The sequence below is a fragment of the Neurospora tetrasperma genome (assembly GCF_000213175.1).
Source record: "Neurospora tetrasperma FGSC 2508 unplaced genomic scaffold NEUTE1scaffold_3, whole genome shotgun sequence".
Classification (NCBI taxonomy): domain Eukaryota; kingdom Fungi; phylum Ascomycota; class Sordariomycetes; order Sordariales; family Sordariaceae; genus Neurospora; species Neurospora tetrasperma.
Genome location: NW_009799101.1, coordinates 3,151,140 through 3,170,174, shown reverse-complemented (window position 1 = coordinate 3,170,174; position 19,035 = coordinate 3,151,140). Strand labels below are relative to the sequence as shown.

The window sequence follows — 19,035 nt, the reverse complement described above, 5'->3', positions numbered from 1 at the left end:
ATTGGAGCTCTCAATGATCTACACGACATAGCTTGAAAGACCTAACATATGATTTATCACTTTCGGAGTATTTCGGGGATCTTACGAAGAGCCTGGTGGCGGAAGCTTAATTTTACTGCTGGTCGTGACTGTTCTTGGGACTGTGGGAAAAGTGTGTGTGAGAGAGTGTGTGTGTTTGTTCCCCTCTATTATTGTAGTCTTTTGATATTGTTATCTGTCATTTGCAATCCATTCCTTTCTGCGAGCCATGAACGTCGTTTTGCACGTTTGTTTGCTTTTGTTTTTTTTTTTCTTTCATAACTCACTAGTGTTTCAATGGTTTAACCATGAAACGGTTCGACAGTATTACTTACATGACGAAGATGCAGAATCATTTCGAATTTTATGCCTCGCCATGATAGAACCGAACGGACGGGCATGATCTGCTGAATTGCGCTAGGTTGAAGCCTGTTGGATCATATGTGAAGTGCCTGAAGATAGACTAGTCTCACGGCGCCTACCGCTCTAACTCTTAGACCAAACTTCTTCGGCAGGCGCCAGGTGACGAATCCAAGACACACTCATCTTCATAGATCTCCTATCAAGGAACAGAACGCCTAGTACCAAAGGTCAGACGGGTAGCCACATTGCATATTCGAGCCCCTCAGGGCGCCATCGGCCAGCCGCTCGCTTGCTTGTCCAGACCCGAAGACATTATGTAAACCCCATAGGCAGGGGAAGCGTGCTACACAAGAACCCCCGCTTTCTTTGGCCACATCCAGGTTTCACAGCTTTATGAAATGGCAGGGCACTTGAAGAAAGACAGGGTCTCGGACTGAGCCGCCGCCTTTGGTGACAATGCCCGAAGGGCTCAGGGACTCAGGTTCCACAAGATGTATCCCGGAGAAGTTACACGAAAGGCTTGACATAGCTATGTGGTACCGGAGGGATAGGAAGGGAAGTGATTTACAAGAAACTGGGAGGGAAGCAAGGAGGAATATTACCGAAGAATTGGGGAGAACAGGGCAGTCGGGGCATCATCCTTGTGTAGTCGATTGCTGGGTTGTAGCAAGTCATGCCGAGGTTGTCATGGCGTTTATTTGCCATGGCGCCAATTGCGCTGTCATTTGACTGTTGCCATCAATCACTTGATCTGATTTTTTCTGGAGCGGAATCCCATGTGTTTGAACTAATGGAAGGGTTTTATTTCTTTCAACTTCAGCCGAAGTAACATTGAATGGTTCACTTGAATCCCAAGGCGTAACCAATAGGATTGGGCCAGAGATACTTCTTCCACTACCAATTGTGATCACTGGAGCGGGATGTTCCCGGGTTCGACCTCAGAAGAAACTGTCCATGATCATACTTTGTTGGGCGATTGTGTGTCTGAATCAATGGATCGCGGCAGAGGCAGGTAAGACGGCAGAGAAGCGGAATGGCCCACCAAGGACGAATAACTTTGAGGGCATTCATAGCCACGTCATGGGCTTTTCTGCGAAATACAGCTGGTCACTTCTGCCGCATGGTATCAATCATAGACGGATCAGGCAAGAGAGGCAGACCGGCCTTACCAACAAGCCGTGATTCGGCCTTTGGTCACTGCGTCAATGGCATGCTGATCATCAATATTGAAGCTGCCGGCCGTGGTGGATGTTGCACTCCCTGACGCCTCACCAAACGGGAGACAACACCGAAAAAGGGATTTTTGTTGCAGTATTGCAGTGAAGTCTGATCGCCTAGACCACGTCATCAGGCGCTGATAGGATGGTGATGGCTTCTCTCTTCCTTGGTTTAAGCAGACAATGTTGAGATTCGCAGCTCAAAGAGGCAAATGAACATGATGAATGACAAAGACATCCGACAGCTGACGAAGCAGGATGAGTTTGTGCTGCCGGTGGCCGCGCATCAGACTTGGATTTGTAGCTTACTGCGTGCGCCCTCCTATACCTTCCGGATATCCAACAGTTCAGCACCGCCACTGTCCGTTCCAGACTCGGCAGCGGAGGAAGAGGAGGTTGATGGGTGGTCGGAACGGGCGGAGGAAGACCGCGGGCCCGATGAGGGAGGGGATACTCGGGTAGGGTGCCCAATCGTGGGGGGAAAAAAAACAAGCGGTTGCACTGCCGTCCGATGAAGAGTTTGCGAGGTCTGAAACCAGCCAGCCAGCCTCTGTCTGGGTATTTGTGTGCTTATGTCTGTAGTGTAGTATGTCGTTGGACTCGGGGGTGGTGGAGATGGTGGTGGTGGGGGAACCGTGTCGATCTGGAGTCCAAGAAGAGTAAGCAAGCAGACGGATGGGTAACTCAACGCATGGAGGCGCTCGTTTTCCCGTTGGAAACCATCAGGTGGTGACGGTGAATGACCAAAATAGGACTTGTGATCTTCTAAAAGTGGTGTCGAGTTTAAAGTTACTGTTGATTGTCGTCCAGTCGAGCCCGTGCCAAGAAAGCTGTCAGCGATTGCCAGTGCCGCTGTCAAGGGCAGTTTAGCGTAGTGTAGCGCGTGGCTACTTAGCGGATATGCTGTGGAGTGGAGGCAGTTGAGACGGGCGGGGGTCAACAAGCGCGCGCATCATCTCAGAAGCCCGCGCTTGGGGAGTGAGGACTGGAAATAAAGGATCATCAACCGGGTTCAATGAGTGACAAGGTGAACTGCTTGAAGCCCACGATGTCACCGACGCCAAACAGGTCATGGTGTTGAGGTTTTCAGCTTTGGGCCCCCTTTGGGCGGGCGTTGGTTGAAACAAATAGATGCAAGTTTGTTTCCGTCACCTAACGCCCGCGCCGCAGATGGAGGGTGCGCCCGCTGCCCGGCGTTGAGGTTAGGTTGTCCCCTCACTCACTCTTTCTACCTTCCTTGGTCATTTAGAAAAGTTGGCACACGGTATGTTCAGTTGACTCTGAGAATCGGAAGTTTATCCAACACACATGATGCATCTTGCCGTTGCGAGCGACTATTCTACTTTTCCGATGCAGTGTATCGCTGTATGTAAACGCCAGGAAGGAAGTCATCGTCAACGTTGACAAACAGTACGCTAAGGTACATACCTACAGTACCTTATTCAGCAGAGTCCACTTTCCAGGCACAAACCCCACTAAGGGAGGGTACTGCTGGGCCAGTGCCCCCGTCTGCCTTAGCGCGTTTCAAACTTTGCACCCCCAAACACCCCTCTTTTCGCGGCTCCGACTGGGCGGGACGGGATTGGAGGGCGATCCGGCCAATTCCGCCCAGGAACCGCTCATCCTCATTTTTACCCCTGGGGCGCTGTGTTCCCTTCAAAAGTCGAGATGAACTGTTTGGGGAAGCAGACCAACAATCCCAAAGTTGGGTTACAGGTCATTCATTCCATATGAGAAAATTGGTCTCGGTGCCATTTGGAGAAACATCCCAACATCGGAAGCTACGGTATGATTTGCAGTCCGTTGCCGGGAAGCAACCTCCGCACAACACGCCGTGCCCAGGTTGTTGGCGGGCAAAACATGGAAGGCTTCTCGAGTTCTGCTCCATGCCAATATCAGCGGCTTTTATTCATTTATCCCGCAGTTTTACCCACAAATTCAGGATCCCGTCCAACCAGGTAGCCCAAGATAGCTGCAAGAGGTAGAAAAAAAAATACATCCTCACGTCAGCCATCAGCTATGTACGAGATATTCTGGGCCTCGATCGACAAAATCGTCACACCAACAGCCCGTTTTCCCCTCCTCTCGCTTCTGGAATCTCTTTACTTTGACGGGACCCATGACTGCGCCGCCCGCTGTTGCACTCGCGCAAACCGTTAGTATCTGGATACTGGTACGGCACAGACGGACTGACCACAGCAGCGAGCCAGCGACTGGACAGGCTGGGTAGAATACACAGAAATTTTCTGTGACTGGAGCCTCTTCCTTCCTGGGCAAAAGAGGCCGAGAAAGCAAAGACGTGGACAGTGAACTTGGCGTACTTGATACGGAGCAGCATGACAAACGTGATTGGACTGGCTGCTATGAGCAAATGCCGGCTCTCGCTAGAAACTGCAGTGCTTCGACTGCCAGCATTCATCACTTCCAATGACCTCCATCATGATCACAGACTGTCTGAACGTCCGTCCACTCCAGCCGAGGACTTGGAACCTCCCACGACCTCCCTCTCCCAGTCTCTCTCTTCTCCTCTCCCAACCGTGCCAACACACCCTTTTTTTCATAAACGGATGGTGTCCGACTACCCGTAGGTTGCAACCAAGGTTGTCGCAATCCAGGGGAAATGTCTACCAACTGCCCAATCAATGTCTTGTGGCGGCTGCAATATGCAGGTACGACCTTGGCTGCCTTTGCCCAAGCCAGTCTCCGCCTGAATCGCGTGCATTTGCACGAGTCCCAGCTCAGGTCTCAACGCATCTCCCAGGCGTGACTGTCGACTGGAGTGTGAGGTGGAGGTAACATCGATAGAAGGAAAAAAAAAAAAAAAAAAAGAAAGAAAAAATCCGTCATCGTCGACCCGGTCTCAGCCCTCCTCTTGTTTGTTGCTTTACTACCCAACCGAACCGCCGACCAGTCTATGAATGATGGTGCCGTCTTGTTTCCTCCCTCTCATTCTCATCTGTTTATCATCACAGAGAAAGCCTCGACACTAGTCTTGTTTCAAGCTGATATTTGACACTTGCCCAGCTGCGCTTGACCATGAACTAGATGTGCTCACGATGACGGTTCCATATCCTCGGCAGCCATTCCATCGCGTCAATCGGAGGGTTCACGCTAAGCCCATCACGGCGCGATAGGTGGGGGCTCCAGGGGCTTCAAGGTTCTGGGCCGCAGAAGAAGTTCAGGCGGGTCCAGAGAAGCGACCAAGTTGTGGACCTGGAATGGAACATTTCCTGTTCCTGTTTCCGACCACAAGTGATCAACACTACACTAGCAGTCACCACATGGCTAGGCGTGCATCATGACTTCAGTCGAGACCTTGGTCAGTGCCTGGAAATGATCAAGCTGCCTGCGAGGTGTCAAACAGGTGACGAAAACCGACGCCGTGACAAGGTGATGAAAAAGTCAAACTTTTTGTCGGAGGCGGACATGCAACATATGGAAAGGGTAACCAATCTGGATGTCGGCATGGAAAAAGTTGCAAGTCAAAACTGAAAGTCACTTCAGTTTAGTTTCGAACGGTGTTTTACTGTGCGGAATACCACCCGCTACACACTGTCCGTCCAGCCCTGCGCCGGCAAATCCCAGCTGCTGTTTGTCACTCCTCCCCTTCACTTCCACCTCTTTGTGCCCAGCCCGCATCCTGTTCCGATGAATGAGTGGGTGGACTGCGTTGGTAACCGTTGAGTGGTCAGAGAGGAGGTTACCAGTGAGAGATTTCAGACACCCCATGTCCTATTCAGGCACAGTCAATGGGCCGTCTTTTTATAATAAGCCCACGATACCCTCCCCCTCATCTTCTCATCTGGTCTCATCCTCGACTATCGTGGGCTTTGTCGTTCTCTTCGTTCTCCCTGACTTTCCTTTGACCTCAAGCTGCTGAGCCTGCTTAGCGCGTCCTATCTTTTTCTTTAACCACAAGCCCATTCTTCTTGGTTCTTTGTGTGCTTTATCCGCTGAGCTGGATACAACAACTGGCATTGTTCAAGCACGACATCGGGAAAATCACACGACAACTATATTGATCAGTCTCGGTGCTCCGGTCTTAGCATCTATCTTTCCACAGAGCCAATATCAACTTCGAGTCAAGACGGTCGGTCCTAGAGACAGATAGACGACACTCCACCTTTACCACTTCTTCGACGAATACCACTTTACAAGAACGACACCCATTTCAAAATGATCTTCACCACTGCCGCCCTTGCGGCTCTTCTCGTCTCCGCGGCCGCCGCAAAGGATTCCCGCACCTTTGCCGTCTTGCGTCACTACGGGAATGGCCCCCTTACCACTTGCCGCGCCGACCCGATTGTCTCTCCCGGTACCGCTTCCGCTCACCTTCACACTATCATGGGAGCCAGCAACTTCGGTCTTAACGTGACCGGAGAGCACCTGAGACAGTCCCAGTGCACGACGGCCCTGCCAAAGGCCGATATGAGCAACTACTGGTTCCCGACCCTCTACTTCAAGGACCCCAAGGATGGCAAGCTTGAACAGGTTCCCTTCTACTACATGAACGTGTACTACTTGTGAGTATCCCATGATATTGCCTCATATGGGTCGTTCCCATACTAACACAAAGCAGCTTCGAGCCGACCAATGACCAGATCAAGGCTTTTCCTCTGGGCTTGAAGATGGTGAGCGGTAATGCCATGTTGAGGACTCCTCCCCCGGGTGCTGCTTACGGCAAGGGCTCAAACATGGATCCTTCCAAGGGACCCATCACTGCTGCTTCCATCACCTGCCCCCGTGCCAACTTCAACCCACCAAGCTGGCCCAAAGACTCTGATGGTTCCATGGCTGGCATCAAAACCAACCAGGATGGTGAAGGTTGGGGCTTCCCCTTCGAGGACTGCGATGCCTACGCCTCGCCCTTGCGAGCCGATGTCCACTTCCCGTCGTGCTACAACCCCAAGGCTGGTCTGGACGACTACAAGAACAACATGGCCTTCCCCAGCGATGCCGGCAACGGCAAGCAGGACTGCCCCAAGGGATGGATTCACACTCCCCACATCTTCTTTGAAACCTATTGGGACACTCACGGATTGCTCAGTCGCTTCAAGGACCTTGTTGGCAAGGAGAGCCCCTTCGTCTTTGCCAACGGTGATGCTACTGGTTTCTCCGTCCACGGTGACTTCGTTTCCGGTTGGGATGAGAAGGCCCTTCAGCAGATCATCGACAACTGCGACGCTGGCCATGCTGGCATGCACACCTGCCCGGGTCTGATTGGCGGTGTCAATGATGACAGCAAGTCGTGCAAGATTGAGTGCCCTATCGATGAAAAGGTCGATGGCAAGCTGGACAAGCTTCCCGGCAACAACCCTATCCAGGGCTGGAAGTACGGTACCAGTGGAAGCATCAGCGGCAGCGGCAGCAGCAGCGGCAACAACCTGGCCGTGGGTGTCGACTCTGCTGTGCCCAAACCCACCAATGTCGTCAAGCAGGCCGTCACCAGCCCGGCCCCGACCACTACTGTCCTCCAAACGACCACTGTTCAGTCAACCACGACTGTTTACATCTCTGCTGTTGGTGCTGAGCCTACTGATGCTGCCACTGACGGCAAGACCGTTGGTGACTTCAAGTATGCTGGTTGCTACAAGGACACTTCGGACCGTGTTCTCAGCGGAATCATTCGCGCCAACCTTGGTCGGGTCAACAACACCGCCTGTGTGACTCACTGCAGTTCCAAGGGCTTCAGCGTTGCCGGCACCGAGTATGGCGGCGAATGCTACTGCGGCAATGAGCTCTCCAAGGTCGAGAAGTTGGATGACTCCAAGTGCCACATGACTTGCGAGGGCGACGATACCGACAAGTGCGGTGGTGACTGGGCCTTGTCCATCTACAGCAAGAGCGGCGAGGTCTCGGCCCGTGATGTTCACGCGGAGAGCCACCATCGTCGTCACATTCACAACCACTACATGCACCACCGCCGCACCCCTGCTGGAAGGATTCGCAGGTAAGATGTCATTTGGATATCTGACTGAAATCACGGGTTTCATATCTTCTCTTCACATTTACTTTTTGAGCGAAGGTTTCATGCAGAACCTCCATGGATAGGGATCATCTAGAAAGGGAAAAAAAGAAAGGGGCGCATTCGGTATGAGATACCGGGAAAGCAATTGCTTTTCCACACAGCCACACAGCCCAAAACAAACCCGGGATACAGGGCTCAGGGTCTGCAAACCATTTTGACGAATTTGAAATGACCACATCTTTTCGAAAAAAAGGAGCAAACGCCCATGGATGGTGTAGAAAGAGCAGGGCTCAACAATTCTTTTCCACTTTGCAAAAGAGACCTTTTTTTGTTTTCCTTTCGGCTTTTGCACATGTAACATACTTCACTTCTTTACCCTCGTTTGGTTGGGATTCTTGATGCCCAACACCACACATGTTTTTACCTTTGAGTTTTAGGATTCCTCTTCGAGGAAATTGATTAGCGGCCTCTTTCTTCTTTTTGTGAAGAGGACCCATTTGAGACATCACACATGCTCACATACACACACTTTGGGCTATAGTAACATCGTTTCGTGATATGCTTGTACGCTTGTAGTACCTATGCCTGCGTGAAGTGTTTGGCCAGGACAAGAACGTTGTTTGCGTTAATCATGGGGGTTGTGTTCATGTTACGTGGTACTGTACGTGGTACGTGGTGAGCAACATATCGGGATCTAAAAACGGATCTTAAGACAACAAGCTTTCCCGATTGAAGTGACAAGAATCGAAAATGTTGCGCTTGGCAGATTGACATTCAGGGTTGGTGATCATTCACTGCAACTTAAGGAACATGGAAACGACCCTCGTTCCGTGGTGGTGTTGTACCGGCCTGTTGGCTCGCCTTCAAGGGTCCAAGTTACAGGGGAAGAAACAGAGGGTCTGTGCTGAAAAAAGATGAACCGTGGAGGAGGAATGGAAGGTTTTGCGCTTAGAAGGTGGAGACACTGCACAAACAAGCTGCACAAGAAACTGGAGATTTGTGAACGTCTGCATAAAAAAGTTTATTCGATAGACTCGGAGGAAACTTCACATGAACTCGACGACATCTTCAAATTTCACAAACGACGTTTTCAGAGTCGGGGGTGAGAAATCATCTCATTTTCCGAAACATCCTTCCTGTTCTGCTATTTTCCACTTCTTTCCAATTAAATCCCCGAACACAAGGCACCACCAACGAGGGACTTGATAAACACCACCACCAAACCCAGCATGTCCCTCTACCACGAGACAGCCGCCATTCTCACGGCCGCTGGTCCCAACGCCACCCACGGCGGCAGTCTCAAGTCTCGCATTTTCAAAGACAAATCCCTTAAGTCGCCTCCCGCCCAAGTCTACGCTCTAGCCCTAGAAACCAGCAAATGGTCCGCCATCCTCAAAGAAGTCGTCGAGGCCTCGGACCTGCTCAAGCACGAGCGAAAACTCACGCCCGCTCTCTCCCTCTTGCTCGTGCACGATTTGCTGCTTTCCAAATCGGGTATCGCCCTGCCCGCCACCCACGGCTTGCGGGTCTCCATTGAACGACACAAGGCCCGCTTGAACTCGGAGTTTGTCCGCGCGCGCATACGGCGCAAATGTGCTACACTGGATGCGCTGCGGACGCAGGTAGAGATTGAAGCTAGGGGAGGATGTCCCGTGCATCCGCGGTGGATCAGGGTGAACACTTTGAAATCGACAGTGGAAGAACAGTTGGCTACGACGTTCAAGGGGTGGGAGGTGGTGGAGAGCGTGGCCGAGGTGATCAAGGCGGCCGATGCTTTCGATGGGCAGGGAAAGAAGGGGAAGAAGGTGATTCACATTGATGGACACATTCCCAATCTCATTGCCGCCTGTCCCGGGGTAGCAGATTTCACAAAGACGGAGGCGTACAAGTCCGGCAAGATTATCTTGCAGGATAAAGCTTCGTGTTTCCCTGCGTATTTGCTGGATCCTAGACCGGAGAGAGATGGAGATGTCATGGATACGTGCGCGGCGCCGGGGAACAAGACGACGCATTTGGCAGCGATTGTGCATTCACGGGTGGAGGATAATAAGGCGGTTGTCTTTGATGGTAAAACTGGCAAGAAAGGAAACAAGAAGAAGAAGGGAGAAGAGCAAAAGGGGACGACGACGATATTCGCATTCGAAAAAGACCCTCACCGCGCCAAAACTTTACAGAAGATGGTCAAAACCGCCGGCTCTGACACCTTTACTGTCGTCAACGCCGGTAAAGACTTTCTCAAGGTCAACCCTTCGGATGCCAAGTACCGAAACGTCGGGGCTTTACTTCTTGATCCTTCCTGCTCTGGTTCGGGAATTGTGGGGAGGGATGATGCTCCCACTCTCCACCTTCCCTCTGCTCCTTCCTCTTCCTCTTCCTCTTCCTCCACCATCAACACCAAAGCCAATCCCAAAGGCAAACAAAATAATAACAAGCGCAAGTCTCCGCCAACGACTACAACTACAGAGACCCAAGAACCCCCAGCCAAAGTTCTGATCGACGACGACGGCGTCGCCATTCCCGTTTCCTCCCAGGCCGACCTCGAAGCGCGCATCGCTTCGCTCGCCTCGTTTCAGCTGACCCTGCTGCAACACGCCATGTCGTTTCCTGCTGCCAAGCGCATCACGTACAGCACTTGCTCGATCCACGCGGGGGAGAACGAGAACGTGGTTTTGCGGGCTTTGGCTTCCGATGTTGCGAAAAGGAGAGGGTGGAGGGTGTTGAAACGCCAAGAGCAGGTGGAGGGGATGAGGAGGTGGGATGTTCGGGGAGAAGCCGAGGCGATGACTTTGGAGGAGGGAGTGACGGAGGGGGTAACACTGGCAGAAGAAGAAGAAAAAGAAAAGGAGGAGGTCAGGGATGCAGTGATTAGAGCCTATTATCGGGATGATGGTAGGGGAGTCATGGGGTTCTTTGTGGCGGGGTTTGTGAGGGACGGGACTATTGATGATCCGGTCTATCTAGATGATGGTGTGGAGCAGCAGCAAGAGGGCGAAGAGGAAGAACAAGAAGACCCCGAAGGACCGTTTGTGAGGGATGAGCAAGGACAGATTGTCAGAGACGAAAATGGGATTCCTACGTTGAAGAGCACGGGGAAGAAGGCGGTGGATTTGAAAGAGTTGGAGGGCGATGAAGAGAGTTCGGTGGAGTATCGTATTGAGGGGCAAGAAGAGGAAGATGAAGAGGAGCCGTACCAGAGGGATGGGAAGGGGAATATTGTGAGGGATGACGAAGGATTGCCGGTTTTGAAGGAGGGGAGGAGGTGGAAGGTTGTCAAGGGGGGGAAGGGGCAGAAAGGAGAGGGGGTGAGTGATGAGAGCGAGGAGGAGGAGGAGGGTGGTGAGGATGGTGATGAATGGGGTGGTTTTGATGATTAGGTTATATTGGAGGACAGAGTTGATGGGAAACTGGAAGCATAACCGGGTAACAACATCAGTACACAGGAGTCACATCAGTGATAGCTCTCCCCAGCGCTTCACACAGGTCAAATTCGAGTTCGCATCTGGCTGACTTGTGAGATCCGTTGTCGAATTTGACGTGTTATTACCTGTTAGGGAATGGGTCAACAGACAGGCGCCTGAGCTCTCACCGACGAATACCCATATTGAAATTGGTTTGCTTTCCGAAGCCTATTTGTAAATAGTTTCTTTGAAATCTACCAATACAGAACGGTATTCCGGGTGAGCAATTTCCCATTTGCCAAAATTTGCAACAATCAAGGAAACAAGTTGAGGTTGACAAGTCAACTCGGACTCCAAACTTGACTTGTCTTGATGATATCGAGCTAGATAAGACTCAACATAGGTAGCTTGGAAAACTGATGCTAACGGACTATCGGCTCAATCATCACGCCCAAGTGGCAACGTAACGTACTGTGTAAGTGCTACTATCACGTCGTCAGTTGACACACACGATCCGACAGTTATCGGACATCGCGGTGAAGGCGGGTAAGCACTATTGATTGCTGAGAACGCCCAGTGGGCTGATGATAATCTCAAGTAAATATGGTACTATGCGCCCCCACAACCTGCTCGTCGGGTTCCTGTTTATATCCGTGCAATCGCCAGCTGAATGATCCATGGCTTGAGTCCAACGGCGACCCGAGGCGGTGGTGTAGTGTAGTGAAGGATCGAAGATCCGGAGACTAGGTTGCCGGATTGTCATTGTCATCACCATTGCTATCGGCCACCAAGGTGATCTCACCGCACCGTGTCAAGCGAGCGAGCGAGCAAAGCTTGTCACCGACCCTGGGGAATTGGCTGGTCAACATTTCGATTCTCGAATTTGTCGGGTTGGCAGCGAGGCATGGACAAGCCGATGAGCCTCGGCTCGGTAAAGATTTCGAAGCGATTTTCAAGGATTTGCCCTGTCTGGATTCATCTTGGCGTACAAAAGTAAGCATAAATTTTGGCAGTGGACCACCTCAGTCGCGTGGGTTTTTGGTGGAGTTCTCGGGAGAAGATCAAACTCCGTTCGTGGTGGGACCGTGGTCGGCATGTCGGTGCTTGCTAGCTCCGGATCGGATTTTATCCAATGTGCACACGCTTGTAGATAAGATATGGGGGGGACGTGGCCTTGAAGGAGCCGCCGTAGGGCGCTGTCAAGCGCTGTGGCGTGCTGTAGGGCAGTTGCAACGAACGATGCGACGCTGACAGGCCAGGCTTCCGCCATTTTCCATGACTGGCAAATCAAATCCGGCAACGTCTTCCATCTCTCACGCACTTGCACCAACTTCCACTCGGGCATCGTCAACAATCGAAACATGGAACGAACCGGTCAACCTCGATAGTATCGACAGCTGTGCCTTGCGGCCGAGAACGATACCCAAGTGAAAGTCCACTTCTCCGCCCGCCCAGCTCAGCCCCATGCCCGTGTTCCTCATCCATCACCAACAGCAACAGCACGAGACGAGACGCGGTTTGATCCCCTCCTCAGCGATAAGGTAATGAGAGACCCGACGACACGCTCTCGATCCTCTGAGCCTCGAGTCACCTCCAGGTCTTGGAGGTTGGTGTGAGCGTTGGGTTGGTGGTGGTGTTGATCGGGTCCCGTCACGGCAACGTCAGCGAATGCCGTCCAGATGCACAACACCAACAGCGCAATGAACACTGCCTCTTCTGGCCACTTCCCTTTTATCTTGTTCTCGTCATTGGTGCGACACCCGGCAGCCTTGTCAGGCCACTTTCTCAAACCGTCGACATGCCAACCCAATCAAGGCCTTGCCAGTCGCACAGCAGGACCGGCCGTGAGTACCCAGCTCATACCCGTCTTGGGGTCTCATGGGAGCTTCCCGCCCGTCGTTCATCCCGTTGTGTCTCCTCCTCAAACCCCCATTCTCAGGTCCCAATGTACCACGACTTCGATATCCGCTGTGCCTCAGCCTATCAGACGGCATGTTGAAAGTCATCTGGTCTTCTAGAACACCATGGGGTGCATGAAGTATAAGTATACTATTCTAAGACACCAGGTAGTGTATCACACTTGAATGTGAGGCGGGACACCTTGGACTGTGTAGACTCCTCCACTCCACGGATCACGGAGCTTCGCTATTCACCCGTGCTCGTACTGCCCCCACCGTGATGATTGACTTGCAGTGCATGACGAGCCACTCCGCCAACGGCGAAGAGCCCCTCGGCGCCGATCGCTCGAACCCATGGGCCTAGCTAGTCCCGTCTCCCGGTAGGTGTCTCCGTGAATGGGATGTGCAAGTCACTAACCGCCCATTTCCGGAGCCATCTACCGTCGTCGTCTTCACCCTTTCTTCTTTTCCATCCAGCTCTGGGCTTATTTCACCTTGCTCTGCCCACTGTGATCCACACCTACCTTCCCTTTCTCGTCATCATGTCCGTCTTGTTCGCTAGCCACAAACCTGAGCTAGTGCCAAGGTGTCACCGCGCGGTTGCTAATCAGATATCGCCAGATCCGAGGTACCGGCGAGTTTGGGGGCCGACTATGGGTCCACCCATACACCTCCGCCCCCTGGTTACTGACAAATACAGGGGGCTATGGCTGTTTACCAGTGATCGCTTCATGGATCTGGTACCAGCATGATGGAGCCTTACACCCAACTCTCCGTACCCTGTTCGGATGAAATACATGAACCAGGCCACAAGGTGGAGTTGACGCATATCGGAACCATCTAGTACCGGGGTGGCTGTTCTGCCTGTTCGTTGCTGTCTCGAATAAATATAAGTCTGTGTGTCCTCGGCTCGTCTTGCTCAAGGAGGAAGAGAGGAAATATTCGTCCAAGCGTTATTAACACACACATGGCCCGTTACTGAGGCTCTAACCATCTAGTTTACTTTGCCTTCTTTAGTTGGCAGTCCCTCACTTCGAGTACACAGTATACCTACCCTCTTTTGTCGTTGTTGTATCAGCATCTACCCATTCGAACATACACCCTAATACCGGCCGAACCATCAGTCATCATGGCTGCCGGCACACCAAAGTCGTCCGGGTCATCGACGGCGACAGCCATGGACATCGAATGTCAAAACACCCAAGTCAGCAGAGTCTCGCATTGGTACCTCCTACTCAACCCCGGTGGAATTACAGATGCCGTCCGCAACCACCACTATGAGGGCGAGGGCACACACGAAAAGCCGTATATCGTCGACTTCCTCCCCGTTGACGGACACAACGCCATGCAATATCCCAAATGGAAGAAGTGGACCATCACCATCCTACAGGCCGTCGCCACCTTGGCCGTGGCCTTTGTCAGTACCGCCTTTTCTGGAGGCATCAAGGAGATTATTATTGGGTTCGGGGTCAGCACAGAGATTGCCATCTTGGGTGTTTCGCTATTCGTCCTTGGTTTCGCTGTTGGACCGGTACTATGGGCGCCTCTCAGCGAGTTCTACGGTCGCCAGATTCTCTTCTTCCTCACCTACATGGCCTTGACAGCATTCAACGCTGGCGCTGCTGGCGCTCAGAACATCGAGACCCTCGTCATCCTCCGATTCTTTGGCGGTACCTTTGGTGCTTCGCCCTTGACCAACTCGGGTGGTGTTATTGCTGACATGTTTAATGCCAAGGGTATGTCATCCATTCTATGCTTCACATTTTCTTTCATCTAATACTAACTATTTACAGAGCGTGGTATTGCCTCTAGTGTCTTCGCCATGGCTCCCTTCTTGGGTCCCTCCATCGGCCCTATCGTCGGTGGCTTCTTGGGACAAGCGAAGGGCTGGCGCTGGGTCGAAGGTGTTATGGCCATCTTTACCGGCGTCCTCTGGATCGCCTGCTCCCTCACTGTCCCCGAGACATACGCTCCCGTTATCCTCCGTCGCCGTGCGAAGAACCTTAGCAAGGAAACCGGTAAGCTCTACGTCTCTCGCCTCGACCTGCAGACTCGCCACCAAACCGTTGGACAACAGATCAAGATCTCGCTCCTTCGCCCCTGGATCTTGCTCTTCACCGAGCCCATCGTTCTTCTCACCTCGCTCTACATGGCCATCGTCTATGGCACCCTCTACCTCATGTTCGCCGCCTTCCCTATCGTTTTCCAGCAGATCCGCGGCTGGAGCCCTGGCATCGGCGGCCTTGCCTTCGTCGGTGTCGCCGTCGGCATGATGCTCGCAGTTGGCTACTCCATGTATGACAACAAGCGCTACTCGCGCGTCGCCGACAAGCACGGCGGTATGGCGCCCCCTGAAGCCCGCTTGCCCCTCGCCATCGTCGGCTCTATCTTCCTTCCCGTCGGCCTCTTCTGGTTCGCGTGGACCAACGGCCCCGAAGTGCACTGGGTTGTGCCCATCATCGCGTCTGGCTTCTTCGCCGGCGGCCTGGTCATGGTCTTCCTCAGTCTCATGGGCTACCTGATCGACTCGTACACCATCTTTGCCGCCTCCGTGCTGGCCGCCAACTCGGTCCTCCGCTCACTTTTCGGCGCCGCTTTCCCCCTTTTCACCACCTACATGTATGCCGACCTTGGTATTCACTGGGCTTCGACCATCCCTGCCTTCCTCGCGCTCGCTTGCGTGCCGTTCCCCTTTTTCTTCTGGAAGTACGGCCACTTGGTCAGGATGAAGTGCAAGTACGCTGCTGAAGCGGCACAGGCGCTCGCAAAGATGCTGGCGGCTGCCAAGGCGAGACAGGAGCAACAGGAGGGTAGGAGCGGAGCTGCTCTACATCAGCAGCCGCAGGTTGCTGTCCCCGCCGGTGTTGCGGAGGAGAACGAGGAGGTGTTGGAGACGAAGGAGGCTTATTCCAACATGCCTACGGTTTCGGCCGTGAGTGATGATGAGAGGACAATGCACGGGTCGGGGAACACGACAGAATTGGAGGAGGAGAAGGTTAGAAGAGGGTATGAGTGAAGGGGTTTGACTTTTTGGTTATCTGGTCCTTACATCTTGTCTTCCTACATTCACTTTTCGCATATTGTTTGCGTTTGGATATACCATTTGGGTCTTGGATGGATGTCATGGTTCATTGCATGCATGGCGAAACACGTTTGACGACACTTTTTATCTTGGGTTTTTGACACTTTCTTTCTGGTTCTTTTTCCTGGATACGATACCAAACCTGGCCAGACAGCCAGCGGAACATGAACACATAGATGGTCAGTGGGTTATAGATGGGAAAAGTTGGTTGATAAGCCCAAAATTGGCAATAGACATAAAGATCTGGTGAATATTCCCACTTTACACATTTCATATTCTTGCCGATCTATCATCCTCACGGGGTTAATCCCTACGTACGTGCTTGTGTTCATGTCACGGATGCAGCCAGCATTACCCTGAAGACAGCTGTCGACATCGAACCTTCAGGGGCGCAGCAAAAAAAGAGGCTCAAAGCGGCATACAGCATAAAGCACAAGGTAAGAGGCGAGGTACATGCGCAAGTATGCACCTGTTCTAGATGCATAACTACGTATCTGCCTGCTCCTGTCATGCATGCTTTGACTATTGATTGACAATGCCTCGCAATGCTCTGCATGGAATGGGCCACTTTACCTCCCGTTGCCACAGTCTACGATACATCGCTTTGACAATGATCATTGACGTCTGCAGATATTCAAGGGATTGATTTCTTTCGTTACTACCAAGTATCGCATACATTCGCTTTTGGTGACCTTTCCGAAATCCGGACAACTCAGTTCCATGGAGAGGCGGAGGTGGGAAGGTGCTGCCAACAAGCACTTTCCCCGAGCAGTCCAAAGGACGAGGCGAAAGGAACCATAACGGTCCGGCGAAGAGCAGGAACAAAGATCAAACCGGGAAAAGAAGAGAGATATGATACCAGGTTATTTACCGGTCATCACCGCTCCGACTACTGGTCTGGGGGGTCACTGACTTTTGTCGGGGAGAGCTGACGGGATGCCGAGTTCTTGCCCAGTGTCTACCTATGGTCATAGATATTTCGTGCTAGAATGGGGATCGAGGTCATGAAATCTTCTTTATATCATCAGTATCCAAAAAAAGTCGTTACCAGTACACCAAATTCACAAAGTTCAAACAACCATCATAGGTAACCACTTGGCTCTCATCCAGCAACCCCCAGACCTAAAGCTTCGAACCCTTCTTCTTCTTTCTCTCCTTCGCACTATCATACCTAGCCCCCTCATCATCTTGTTCCTCCACCGTCAAATCCGGCAACACTCTGGGCATGATCCGTCTCGGCCTACTACCCTTCACAACACTATACTTTTCAAAATCCTTCACCCCCCACTGCTCCCTGAGGAAATCCTCATCCAGCAATAACTTCCCATTCACCTTTTCCGCGGGGCTCTCCAAGACCCCCAAAATCGCATCCGAAAAGATCGTCGCATGTCTCAAATCCCCCCGCAACTCCGAATGTTTTTCTTCCTGTTTGTTGGCAGTAGCAGCGCTCTCAATCGCCACAGCCGGCCAGATCCCACTCACCGCCATGCCCTTCTTCCTCGTCACGACGCCATCCCCTTCCCCCGTCGCCGTCTTGGGGGACACCACGCTCTCGCGCTCAAAATCCATGGCCAACCCCTTGACGAGCACGGACATGGCGACTTTGCCCATGGCGTAGGCCGTCTTGCCCCGGAAAAACCGGGAGTAGATGGGCGGACAGACTACCACGATTCGCCCACCATAGGTAGACTCGTGCAGATACGGTAAGGCGAACTGAATAGCTGCGTAGAGCCCGTCGGCGTTGACGCGCTGCATGAGCTGGTACCGCTTGAGCGGAGTCGAGGAGACGGAGGACCACCAGATTGCGCCCGAGTTGTAGATGAGGACGTCGAGGTGGCCGTAGGCTTTGATGGTGGAGGCGATGAGGATCTTGAGGGATGAGCCGGTGGGGTCGCTGGTGTCGCAGGGGATGGCGAGGGCAGTGCCCGAGTGGAGAGTGGTGATCTCGTGGGCGACGGTGGTGATGGTGGAGAGGGCGGAGTTGGGGTCCGGCGGGAAAGGGGAGAGGGACGCGAGGGCGGAGGGATCGGTGGTGGATTTTGCGGAGACGACTACTGTATACCAGGGGGTTGGGTCGTATATAAGCGAGGTGTTGCTGTGTGATGTGGTTGTAATGGGGAGGGAGTGAATAATCCTTACCCGCGTATCCTTTCTTGGCCAGGTCAATGGCTATTTGGCGTCCTATTCCGCGAGAAGCACCGATCACGAGAGCCACTGGCTTGTCAATGGGGGAGGCCGCTACTGGTTTGTCTATTGAGGGGGCCATGGTGTTTGAACGTTCAATGATACTTGACTGAATACAAATCTCCCAATATATATGAGTTGAGGTAACAAAGAGGACACAAAATGAGCAGGGAGAAGTTGATAGATACGCAAGCTATGACGGTTGCTTTTTGGAAAAGGATCTCGGTCGATTATATTATTCATGTCTTGACTGAAGCCAGATAGATTGGTAAAGTCCGCATCAGTGAGGTCATTCTCGGTATTTCGCCCGCGGGACGTTGTGATTACTGATCAGCGTTGAGCTAGAGATGCCGTGTGGGAGCGTGGGACGTCAGAGTTGGAGATCAATGCCGCGGTCCGGTGCGGGGGCCCCACATCTACGGAACATGGAACCGCAGCCGATGCTGCCATAGAGCCGGTTGGTGTAGCCGGGGATTAACGGGCCGCGGAGCGGGGACCATAAGTTTTTATTTCAATGTCATTTTCAGTCTTCTTCAACAATTATTCTCCATTAAAACGAGTCTGAAGTTCCCATGGATTTCTTTCCGCCGGAGACGGCATGATTAGCCCCAAACGCTGGACGAGGGAAACTGAGACCGACAGTGACGGGCAAGATATGATGATGCTTATAGCCAAAAAGCAGTTCATATTCATCGATGATACAAAAAGGTTGAGGAGCGTTTCTGACAAGACAAAGGGGAAAAGTCGTACGACTGCTTTGCTGGTTTAGTGTACTTGGGGGTTTCGTTCGCTACACACTGTGCATCCATCTGTCTGGATATAACTGGAGGTTAATATCACACACTGTGAACGCTGCAGGCCAAAGTCGCAATGGTTTTGGATGCCGTAGGATACTACCACCCTGTGA

At 52.4% G+C, this 19,035-nt stretch overlaps 5 protein-coding genes across 5 annotated transcripts; 4 read left to right on the top strand and 1 right to left on the bottom strand.

Annotated features, from left to right (window-relative positions):
- Positions 1–5,774: 5,774 nt before the first annotated feature.
- NEUTE1DRAFT_146486 (uncharacterized protein) lies at positions 5,775–8,088 on the top strand (the record flags this gene model as incomplete). Its single annotated transcript, XM_009852780.1, has 2 exons — positions 5,775–6,121; positions 6,178–8,088. 2 exons carry the CDS (start codon positions 5,775–5,777, stop codon positions 7,550–7,552), a joined length of 1,722 nt encoding a protein of 573 aa, XP_009851082.1.
- A 707-nt stretch (positions 8,089–8,795) lies between these two features.
- NEUTE1DRAFT_63451 (uncharacterized protein) lies at positions 8,796–11,246 on the top strand (the record flags this gene model as incomplete). The annotated part of the gene is made up of 4 exons (XM_009852779.1): positions 8,796–9,602; positions 9,684–10,364; positions 10,413–10,825; positions 10,874–11,246. 4 exons carry the CDS (start codon positions 8,796–8,798, stop codon positions 10,938–10,940), a joined length of 1,968 nt encoding a protein of 655 aa, XP_009851081.1.
- A 1,182-nt stretch (positions 11,247–12,428) lies between these two features.
- Positions 12,429–13,143, top strand: NEUTE1DRAFT_100888 (uncharacterized protein; the record flags this gene model as incomplete). The annotated part of the gene is made up of 3 exons (XM_009852778.1): positions 12,429–12,505; positions 12,661–12,808; positions 13,024–13,143. 3 exons carry the CDS (start codon positions 12,429–12,431, stop codon positions 13,141–13,143), a joined length of 345 nt encoding a protein of 114 aa, XP_009851080.1.
- Positions 13,144–13,811: 668 nt separating this feature from the next.
- NEUTE1DRAFT_122330 (uncharacterized protein) lies at positions 13,812–15,878 on the top strand (the record flags this gene model as incomplete). Its single annotated transcript, XM_009852777.1, has 2 exons — positions 13,812–14,598; positions 14,656–15,878. The coding sequence occupies 2 exons, from the start codon at positions 13,992–13,994 to the stop codon at positions 15,876–15,878; spliced, it is 1,830 nt and encodes a 609-aa protein (XP_009851079.1).
- A 1,071-nt stretch (positions 15,879–16,949) lies between these two features.
- On the bottom strand, positions 16,950–18,210 carry NEUTE1DRAFT_82124 (uncharacterized protein; the record flags this gene model as incomplete). The annotated part of the gene is made up of 3 exons (XM_009852776.1): positions 16,950–17,438; positions 17,490–17,998; positions 18,084–18,210. 3 exons carry the CDS (start codon positions 18,208–18,210, stop codon positions 17,067–17,069), a joined length of 1,008 nt encoding a protein of 335 aa, XP_009851078.1.
- Positions 18,211–19,035: the final 825 nt, after the last annotated feature.